Source organism: Dunckerocampus dactyliophorus, chromosome 5, assembly GCF_027744805.1.
Source record: "Dunckerocampus dactyliophorus isolate RoL2022-P2 chromosome 5, RoL_Ddac_1.1, whole genome shotgun sequence".
Taxonomy (NCBI): Eukaryota; Metazoa; Chordata; class Actinopteri; order Syngnathiformes; family Syngnathidae; genus Dunckerocampus; species Dunckerocampus dactyliophorus.
The window spans coordinates 21,051,973-21,062,500 of NC_072823.1; the positions used below are offsets into that span (position 1 = coordinate 21,051,973).

General features: G+C 37.4%; 2 protein-coding genes across 5 annotated transcripts in view; one reads left to right on the forward strand and one right to left on the reverse strand.

Annotated features, from left to right (window-relative positions):
• Positions 1 to 3,360: 3,360 nt before the first annotated feature.
• Positions 3,361 to 10,189, reverse strand: armc10 (armadillo repeat containing 10). The gene is made up of 7 exons (XM_054776503.1): positions 9,972 to 10,189; positions 8,524 to 9,579; positions 8,224 to 8,369; positions 8,004 to 8,138; positions 7,750 to 7,926; positions 7,587 to 7,658; positions 3,361 to 5,917 (listed from the first exon to the last, which is right to left on the reverse strand). The coding sequence occupies exons 2-7, from the start codon at positions 8,786 to 8,788 to the stop codon at positions 5,666 to 5,668; spliced, it is 1,047 nt and encodes a 348-aa protein (XP_054632478.1). The 5' UTR covers positions 8,789 to 9,579; positions 9,972 to 10,189; the 3' UTR covers positions 3,361 to 5,665.
• Positions 9,590 to 10,528, forward strand: part of fbxl13 (F-box and leucine-rich repeat protein 13) — a 29,605-nt gene continuing 28,666 nt past the window's right edge. For 3 of the 4 annotated variants that reach the window (XR_008570425.1, XM_054776498.1, XM_054776499.1), the window contains exon 1: positions 9,590 to 10,493. Coding sequence is in view for 2 of the 4 variants with exons in the window: in XM_054776498.1 (XP_054632473.1) it covers positions 10,425 to 10,493 (69 nt within the window). In the remaining 2 variants the exon portion in view is untranslated. The remainder of the gene's footprint in view (positions 10,494 to 10,528) is intronic. The other variant, XM_054776500.1, reaches the window with a different exon arrangement.

Below are 10,528 nucleotides of genomic sequence, written 5' to 3' on the forward strand. Positions count from 1 at the left end.
TAGGGGTGGGCGGATCGATCCAAATATCAGTTTTATCGATACCAAGAGTAGAATTCGAATCGGCACGCGTGATGAGATTTTATTTGTATACGGTTTTGTTGTGTTCACATTTTTACATTTTTGATATTGTTATATGGATACATTATATTTTTTTACAAACTGAACGAGAGCCATTGTATGTAATCAAAGAAAATAAGAGAATTATGTATATGTATTATTTTGTTGATATTGTTACATTGTTTTATATTGTTGTATTTAAATATTGTGAAATTGTTTGCAAAAATGTTTCTTTGTTTCGTTTTTTACCTAAACTTATGTTCTGTGTTTTATTCTGATTACAATTATGATCATCAAATTCAGCCATAATCACATATAATCGTCCCAGGATCTGTTGGATCGATACCAAAGTGTTCAGTATCACACATCCATGGTTTGGGTAAAAGGGTCAGGGGACCGATTTATATAGCAACTAAATCTATACCAAGAGTAGTAGGTCAATATATTTAGATCTGTTCTATGTTTTTTTGTTATATAAAATACAGTACCTGCGTGAGGGTTTTGTGTTGTCCATATATTTACATTGTTATATAAGTATATGTACGTGTATTTACTTGGTATCGGATCGATACCAAAATTTGCAGTACAGTACTGCATCGCCTGTAGCGGGGTTGGGGTGGGGGAGGAGGCAGCATGGAGTGGGAGGGGGAAGACAAAAGACATGAGGGCGTCATCACCAATGGCTGAAAGGCTGCATCGACGTCACAATATTAGGGAATTGTTCAAGTCACCAACCACATGAATTTGAAGTACTTCATATAATCTAACCAACCACATCATTTGGTACACCCACACACTCTAATAGCAGCCAATGCAAGAGAAGTGTGAAAGACCTATTTGTAAACAATGTAAATATTTGCAATACTAAGACGATATTATCGATATAAATAATGCTGCTCATTCGCTATGTCCTGTAGGTGGGTGTGTTGTATTATTACTTTTTGGCTTCATATACAATTCTAGAATTTAACATCACAAATTAGAATGATTATTTGAATATAAGTAATAGAAAAATAAAAACACTGTAAATACAACCAATGGATGAATATCTGTACAATTCAAGTTTAAAAAAAACATTCTAAACCATATTGCTGTTTTGCTTTCTTTTAGTGTTCACATACAATTCTAGAATTTGTAAAATAAAAATTGAATTTAAATTTTGATTTACAACTTAATGCAGAATCAATTTTGTCTTCCTAGGATATAATTTATAAAACAAGAATTATTAAATTATTATACTTGGGCTGTCAGTTAACGCAGGAAATTTCTTTGAACGGCACAACTTTTTTTGATGCGCAGTTAACGTATAAACACCCTGTTTAACCCTCAGCCCACACCGTAGTTCAAGGAAAAGAAGCCGTGGATGTGGAGCCACAAGCGGGAACAAATATTAAACAGAAATGTACTAAAAAAAAAGGGTGTTTTGAACGGTAAGTTTAGCTTCAAAGCCCTGGCAGATGGCTCTTTCAACAAGATCAAAGTTATTAAGGTTCATCTCAATTTTGCCAGAAAACATCTTGATGATCCCCAAGACCTTTGCGAAAGTAATTTTATGGAAGGTATGTGTCCCATTACATCTGGCGTAAAAGTAACGCTGCATTTCAGAAAAAGAACATCATACCAACAGTAAAATATGGTGGTGGTAGTGTGATGGTCTGGGGCTGTTTTGCTGCTTCAGGACCTGGAAGACTTGCTGTGATAAAGGGAACCATGAAGTTTGCTGTCTACCAAAAAATCCTGAAGGAAAATGTCCGGCCATCTGTTGGCGACCTCAAGCTGAAACCAACTTGGGTTCTGCAGCAGGACAATGATCCAAAACACACCAGCAAGTCCTGACCTGAATCCTATTGAGATGCTGTGGCATGACCTAAAAAAGGCACTTCATGCTGGAAAACAATTCACTGTGGCTGAATTAAAACAAACCTGTAAAGATGAGTGGGACAAAATTCCTTCACAGCGCTGTAAGAGACTCATTGCAAGTTATCACAAATGCTTGATTGCAGTTGTTGCTGCTTAGGGTGGCCCAACCAGGTTAGATTAAGGGGGCAATCACTTTTTCACAGAGGGCCATGTATTGTGCCATGTGTTTGGATTTTTTTTCACCCTAAAAAACAAAAACTTTCATTTAAAAACTGCATTTTGTGTTCAGCTGTGTTGTCATTGATTAATATTTAAATTTATTTGATGATTTGAGACATTTAAGTGTGACACACATGCAAAAAAAATAAATCAGGAAGCGGACAAACACTTGTTCACATCACTGTACTGTCGCTGTGAGCTGAGTTGTCGACTGCCAAAGACAAGTGAAAAGCACTGCTGGTATTTTTTTATTGTTGTTTATACAGTGGTACCTTGGCATGTGTCCCAACTATCAAGTGTTTTTTAGATGCGAGCAGTCTCTCAACTGATTTTTTTCTTTGAACTGTGAACTAAAATTTGGCTTACTAAAGTAGCTGCTAGTTACTGACAAGCACAGCCGAGGATACCTATTTGTGGGCTTGTGTCAATGTGACTATGAATGAAGACAAGATTGGAGCTACATAAATACCATTAGCAGTAGCGCGATTTTCAACAGATCAGCAAAACATGGACTTGGGCAAAACATGCGTACATTATAGCGATCTATTCATTCCATTCATCTTCTATACCGCTTCATATCTAATTTATGTTATTATTTATCTTATGTGTTGTGTAAAATTAGGACAGGAAAAACATCAAATTGAAAGCACTAAATGAATGCAGACCCACCATCCACCAGTATGAGCCTGGAGTTTATTTTTCGGAGAGGTGCAACGAAATGAGTTTGGGTGGCTGGGCTCTCCCTTAAGAGATGAGGTGAGAAGCCCTGTCATCCGGGAGAAACTCTGAGTAGAATCGCTGCTCCTCCGCATTGAGAGGAGCCAGATGAGGTGGCTCAGGCATCTGGTCAGGATTCCACCCGGACACCTCCCTGGGGAGGTGTTCAAGGCATGTCCAAACGGTAGGAGGCCTTGAGGAAGACCCAGGACACGACTATGTCTCTCAACTGGCCTAGGAACACCTCGGGATCTGCTGGATGAAGTAGCTGGGGAGAGGAAAGGGCTTCCTCTGCTTAGACCACTGCCCCTGCAACCCGACCTCGGCTAAGCAGAGGAAGATGGATGGATGGACATCAAAACATGAGGGAATTGCATAGTTTTCATTTAACATTTATTTTTAAAAAATTGGATGAGGAAATAAAGAAAGATTCCCAAATAAGGAAAATAAAGTAAATGCTGCACAACATATCTACTGCCAAAATAAGCAACGTAATGGTTTATTTTTGGAAAGGGCAGATTTTATTTACAGCTCTTGTATTGGATCTCATTAAATTCTAAGGTTTACCTAATGTAGTGGTAAATACACATAAAATACTATGGTGCAATATCGTGGGAATCCTTTCAAAATGCGTCCATAAATGAAGTAAATATTTGTGAACAATAGAGGGTGTTTGGTATAATTTGTTTCAAACATACAATGAATAAACATAAAGCTAATAATTGACCATGTAATGCATTTATTGGACTATTTGACAGAAAAAAAACCTCATTAAAACATAACACTTGTCCATGTCGTGCATTTACAGAAAACATTTATTAAAACATACTGACTCTGAAATATTTAAGCAAAAACAAAAATCTCATGAAAACAAAGCTACTGACTACATAAATATATCAGATGATAAAAAAAATAATTTATGTGAGAATCAACCTCCAGACACTGGTAAATGTTATTGCCTGAGATATTTCAAAATATAAAGGTGCATGTCTTATACTCTGTCCCAGGTCAGCAGATGGGTCCACCACTCTAAAGCGTGTGGATCTGTCACGTTCCAATCTGGCGCATTAAAGTAAGTACATAATAGGACTTGTAGTTAACATTCAGTCCTTGTTGTAATCCACCAAATGTTCCTGGAATCCTGTCTAAAACATCTCAGTTCAAAACATAGGACCATATTTAACACTACATGTGATTTACGCTGTATTTCTGCACAGTCCCAACGTGTTCTTTGTGTGCTGCCAGGAGGATCTGCTGGTCGACCAAAATTGACCAGCAACACCCTCAAATGACCTTCCAGGTGGTGCTGGCATGTTTACACAAATCCCAAAGTATCTCAGCCGTCTTTTCTTGGTGCTAGAAAGGCAGGCCGTGAGAAAAATTGAACTGAATCAATAGTTAGTTAAGGACTGGGGCTCCAATGCATCACTTTGTTGGTGTACTCAAGGCTTGCAGCATAAAAAGTAACAACAAAAATTTGCTTTTGGAACATCATTGGGGCCACATTGAAAATAAGTCAAAAAGTCAAAACATGACAGGAATAAAAGTATTTTTTATGAGTTCCCATTATGTTTGCAATCATATAAGAATACAGTTATGAGAAAAAAAACTCATGAAGTTGTAATATTACAGTTTAGAAGTCTTAAATTTACATTAAAATCATAATTTCTGAGAAAAAAATTAACTGTGAGTGACTTCTGAGTGAAATCATAACATGAGTAAAAACATTTTATGAGACTAAATCTGTAATATTACAAGAAAAAAATATTTTTACTTCCATGAGTTGTAATAATATGAATAAATAAAGCCTGCAATTCCAGAATAATGGCATAATAATTAAAGCAAAAACATTTAATTTTACTCAAAATTTTACTTAAATTATGCAGTAAATATAGCTATATAATTATTATAAATTATTATTTTATTTATTATTTTAGATTTATAGACTTAACTTGTAATACAAAAAATGCTTTACATTTTTCCAGATTAAAGCCATAACATTTCAACAAAAAACATCTAATTTGATCAAAATACAATTATTATATATTTGTAATTATTATATATGAAATACCTATTTTATGAGACTTAACTTGAAATTATATATTTTTTAAAAGCTTGCAATGTTCCAAAAATAAAGGGATATGTCAAGAAAAAAAATGGTTATGTAAAAAATATAATTTTACGGTAAATCAGAATATTTCGATCATAAATGTATGACCGCGTTAAGATGAGGACTGTTCGGGATCTGATCAGTGCTACAAGAACAATGCCATAATCTGAACTGAAGAGTTTTTATTATATTATTTTAATAAATATGAATGACTATTTAATGATAGTATTAAGGATATTTGGCTGGCCTCCAGAAAGACTGAAAATGATTACTTTATTCTCGGATTATTCCATCTTTTTTTTTTATTTTTTAAAACAGATTTTTTCCCCTCTTAATTATAGTATTTTTCTTACAGTATGGACCTAATATAGTACTCCTGTGTTCATCTACAACAATAAGAGGGGTCCTACCATTCTTTAGAAAACAAATGTTCTTATAAAGTTCTTATAAAAAAGGGCACTGTGGAACTTTACAGAGAAAACTGCCATGTCAAAATTCTTACTGTGGTATGCTGTAAAAAGGGTTCAATCATTCCTGACCAATTAAAAGTGGAAAGTGTAAACCAAGAACAAGTGGCAAGTGACTGCTGGTATATACTGTAGAGTTTGCAGTATAACGCTTCTTCTTCTCATTTGATTGCAAAGATGTTAGGTTGATGACTTTGGCAATGCATAGTTAAAAAAAAAACATGAATAGGAAGGTCTATGTCAATATACGGGCCACCTGTGCCTGAACATCTCTGTTGGGGTGCGACAGCAGCTGAACCAGTCGGCCGTGGAGCTGCGACGTCTCATCCAACATGACCCGAAAGAGGCAGTCCTGCTTCCGCCTCAGTTCTTCAGCCACCTGCGCAGACGGCCTCCAGGCCTTTAAGTTCCCAGCAAACGTCAGCAGCCGCAGAAGCACCGCTGAGGCTGTTTGCATGTCAAAGAGTAGCATGACAGAAGCTGGTGCCTGTGGACAAAGTACACAAGAACAAAGAGTGAAGAGGAGTGAACAACAAGTGAAGAGGAGGAGGATGAACTTATTAAACATATAGATTATCTTACAGCAGGAGTAGCCAATATTAGCGGCTAAAAAGTTCCATATTACACCTAATTCATCCGTACAAGAAAGGAAGCACATGTATGAAAGCTTGGTCTAGGTAGCTAGGTAGTGATAGTTTTAATAGTTACAATTCATAAGTGAGAGGAATAATGAACATTGGAAAAGGCATGTTGCAGTATTTATTACAAGAGGTTAACCTCGTGACTGTAGGATGATTTTCTACAGAGAGTATGACAACTCTTTGACTCCCCTGCCCCCTAGTGGGAACTATTCTAAAAAACACTCATTATATCACATTCGTAACATTTTCTTACAGATGTTGTGCGGGCCTTGCTTCTCTAAATTATGATACATAAGTGTAACGTAATCACCAATCAGAGAAACAGAGGTCGCTGTTTAACAACTTTTTGTTTCTTTTAGGGCGTGTTCACACAGGCTGCTCCTACCATGCTGGACTACCATGCAATTCCCCCTCAAGGGCCTGTGTTCACACTGCACATTCATGTCATGCCCCCTTTGCTTGTTCCATCACTTTCTTATGATGTTTTACTGCAATATTTCTGACTTTGTGGACTATTTCCAGTTTTTTTTAGTCATTATTATTACCGCAATTTCTATGACTTAGCGGACTATTTGCTGGAGTTGTTCTGATGATTTATTTTGCACAAAGTTGCCACTGTCTCTAATTTTCAAGAGAGGAGAGCATGAATTAAATGACACGTCTTTATTACGCAAATGAATGTAAGAGCGGGTGAGCAATCGTAGATCATTTGGATCATTCTGAGTCACTTTATTTCATTTCTGTTATAAATTGTTTCAGTAATTAATAATCTGCATGGAGCGCTAGCATTCTTGTCATTCTATGACTCCTCGACATTGCGCACGTGCATGGAATCGTTCTGGGCCCAACACCACCTCTTCCAATTGTGCCCAAAGAGCAACCCAAAGTGCTTTACAGAGTTAAAAACAATGCCCTGATAACCTGATAACTGGTTGATAACTGGTTGAGCTGCAGGGGTATAGTGGAGGCGCCATACACCTGCACACCAACCACACACATACGCACGCACATTTATCCATAGAATTGAAATATGAAATTAAAATATGGCTGAGCACAGAAGAGCCAGGTGAGGAAACACTATCACAGAAGCCACCTGCACCAGGAGCCCAACCGACCACAACCACCACGACACCGGCACGGGAGAACCCCGCAGCCATGGCCAACAAAACCCTGATGCAGAGGGCTCCCTCTGAGAACCACTGAAAGATAAAACTAATAAAACTCATGAAGATAAAAGTAATATAAATATTAATACAAATAATAATTAAAAAACACATGTAAATAGTAATCACTATTATTAAAAATAAACAGTATAAATAAGAATGAAAATGGCTTTAAGGTTTAAAATAAACACAATCAAAGTGGGATAAAGATAAAAAAAATAGAAATAAATAACAAAAATTAAAATTTGGTGGGGAGGCCTTGGTGAGAACAACTGGCATACCCATACACAGCCAAACAAAACAGTCAAGTTTATGGTGAGTTATAGAGTGCGCCCCAAACCAACTTTCTTACCTGAGCCTGAACTATATCATCCATCATGTCTGGATTAGATGACAAATTCACCAGTACTTTTAAGGTCTGAACCTGAAACAAAGCCCGTATATTGATCACACATTTACTGATAAAAAAAACATCAATTATATGACAATATTTACCAAGAGGAGGAGGCGCTAACCTGTAACGTTTCATTGCACACCACAAGTAGTGAGAGTAAAAGTGTCACAGACCCCTTGAGTAAGTATTGATGTTTGTCTGTGACTGACAGGTTTGTTAGCAGCCTGAGAGCACCAAGCTGGAGGTCAGAGTTCACCAGAGACATCTCAATCAATTCCAGCACTTGTGGCACATAAACCTACAAAGACACAGTGGGGTTTGTCATGTTCAGTGACAGCCAAAAACCTCGTGCAGTCAGAAGATATGGTTGTGTACCTTCAGTTGTTCCTGGTTTTGGATGTTCATGCACAGATTATTTAACGCATTCAGGGCATGTACTTTAACTTCAGATGCAGGGTCCGAGAGGAAGCCACCTATCACTGGAATCCCTTCAAACTCTCGTATAATGTTCTACAGGGGATAGAGGGTAAACATGTTACTGTATGTTTGCAGAATCAGAAAAATTTCTAACCTTACGATTTTTGAGGCGCAGTACCTGATTCACAGTAAAGGCAGCAGCATTTCCTAAAGTGAGTAAGAGGTGACACCTGTCTGATGGACTTGTACTGGTTTGTAGGCATGTCAGTAGCATTTTCAGGTGCTCTGGCTGCAGGTTACCAGAGGGCTGATGGATGACGTCACCTGTGCAAACCAATGTTTGGTTTAGAAGTATTTCAATGTAAGACCGCTTCCACAAGACTATTATGATCAGTTTTACATTGAGATGTGTTGCAGTGCGAGTCTCCACATTGTTGGTGTTTCTATGGCAACCGTTTCAATTCTAAAACACACTTGCCCGAAGAAGCATCCGCTCTTTCACTTCTTGGACAGACGACATCCAGTCCAGACACTTTGGCCAAAAGGCTGCCCGGTCGAGGCCTGTCTTCACTGGGCTGACTGCCCTTCAGAGCAGCACCTTCCCAGATAACACTTTTCTTGTATCTCTTGAAGGCTCCCCCACTTAGAAGTTTGTATATTCCATAAGAAGCTCCAGCTCCGGCAACTATTCCGATCAAAGCCTTCATGCTGCCAATTTTAGTCGTAATGCTACCGTCGCCCATCCTGATGCTGCTGTCTGTTTACTGTACTTTGCTAATCTCGGCTAGCAGGCGAGCTGAGCTTCATTCACCGGATGTGTCGGTTATTAATAGATGGATCTTTTAGCTAACCAGCATGGCTTGTTAACGTCATCACAATGCAAAATCCACACAAAACAAACTTGAAAAGAGCCTTCATGTTATAACAAGTTGTTGTCGCTTGTGTGCTGCACTGATTACCCACCGGGCAGCACAAATAGTTGGCCGACCAATTGTTAGTGTGACGACAATTACAGCTTTAATAACCTAATCTGTTTTATACAGTAACTTTGACACGATGGAGTTGCCGTATTTCTAAACTGTAAAAAAAAAATGTAGTCCAAAAAGTGTTTCCATCGGAGGGCTTTTTATGAGACACTTCATAGTATTTTGCTCCCATAATGCATTGCGGTTCCCTGAGCTGCTGGAGAATGGCGACACGAATGAACAAATTAACGTCTTTTAATACATCAATAACGTTTCAAATTCGGAAACAAGTCTGTTCATTGGGGGTTAGCGTTGTTTCAATCTAAATATTAAAATATTTTCTGTTAGTCGTGATTGTTGCTAATGCAAATATGGAAAATACAAATTAGATTTCGTTTTCAAGTAACATTTAATATTTTATGAACATGAATAACATGGAACAATGCGGCTAATTGAATAGTAGTTTGCATAGTGGTATATTTTATTACAAATGACACCAATTTGGTCCCTTAAATGTTGCATCGTATTTCACTTATCACAGCACACGACACAGGAACCAAATGCCAAACCTGTAAAAAAAAAAAAAAAAAAGCCACAAAATGTGATAAAAGGAGGTCATATATAATTGAGCAACACAATAATTGAGATTGCAGTCCAAAGCTGAGTAGTTAGGAAAGAACTTCACAACACTAGTCTCAGAGTAGTTTTTACTTTTCACAATAGACATTTGGTGATTTTTCCAAATATTCAAAACTATTTTAAAAGGTTAACATTCCATCGATCTATCGAAAAGATATTACACAAGCAACAATTGATTACGTAAACGCAACCGGAGTTTTTGCAGCAGTTTACATTAGCTACCGTGACCTGTGTTCGCGACATGTCATATAACAAAGCTAATAATCCGCATTCAGACGGCATCTTTGTTGTTCATTGTGCACAAAAGATGAATTATACATACACAGTTGACGAAAGCTGTAGGGCAAATTCAAAAAACAGCTGTCTTGAGATTTTACATTCTTGCGCAAATAATTGTTTCAAAGAGTAAAGATGACGCACACATATGAGCGGTAAAATCCGACAAGCCGAACAGAACATTGAAAATATATATTTTCCTGTAGTTGTTGCTAACGTTAGCTTAAGGTCGTCCTTACAAATGAATACAAGCATCAATATCGTCGCATTTCATGACGTCACAAGTTGAGGACAATTAGTCATGACGTACGAGTTACCGCAATTCATCGGTGAAGATTTAACTTAACTCAACCTAATACAACTACTTCAAAGACTGAAGATGACGCACCAAACGACAGGTGAAAAATACGAGAAGCGCAACAAGACCTGAAAAAAATCCTGTTATTTTAAGCTAATGTTATTTTAAGATTGCCTTTTTATATAATCATCATCCTTGCAAATGAATGCAAAACAAACGCAACTCGAAGTGAAGACTCTGACAGAGTATGAGCTTCAGCAGTTATATAAGGTGAACAACTGAGTGGGGAAAGGTTATAATTAGTT

What these genes read in the sequence shown, in the direction of transcription:
- armc10 (XM_054776503.1), bottom strand. Translation starts at nt 8,788, where the DNA reads ATGGGCGACGGTAGCATTACGACTAAAATTGGCAGCATGAAGGCTTTG. An exon ending in CTGCCTTTACTGTGAATCAG is followed by an intron (nt 8,139 to 8,223) that starts GTACTGCGCCTC and finishes TATCCCCTGTAG; the next exon opens with AACATTATACGAGAGTTTGA. An exon ending in TGTGCAATGAAACGTTACAG is followed by an intron (nt 7,659 to 7,749) that starts GTTAGCGCCTCC and finishes GCTTTGTTTCAG; the next exon opens with GTTCAGACCTTAAAAGTACT.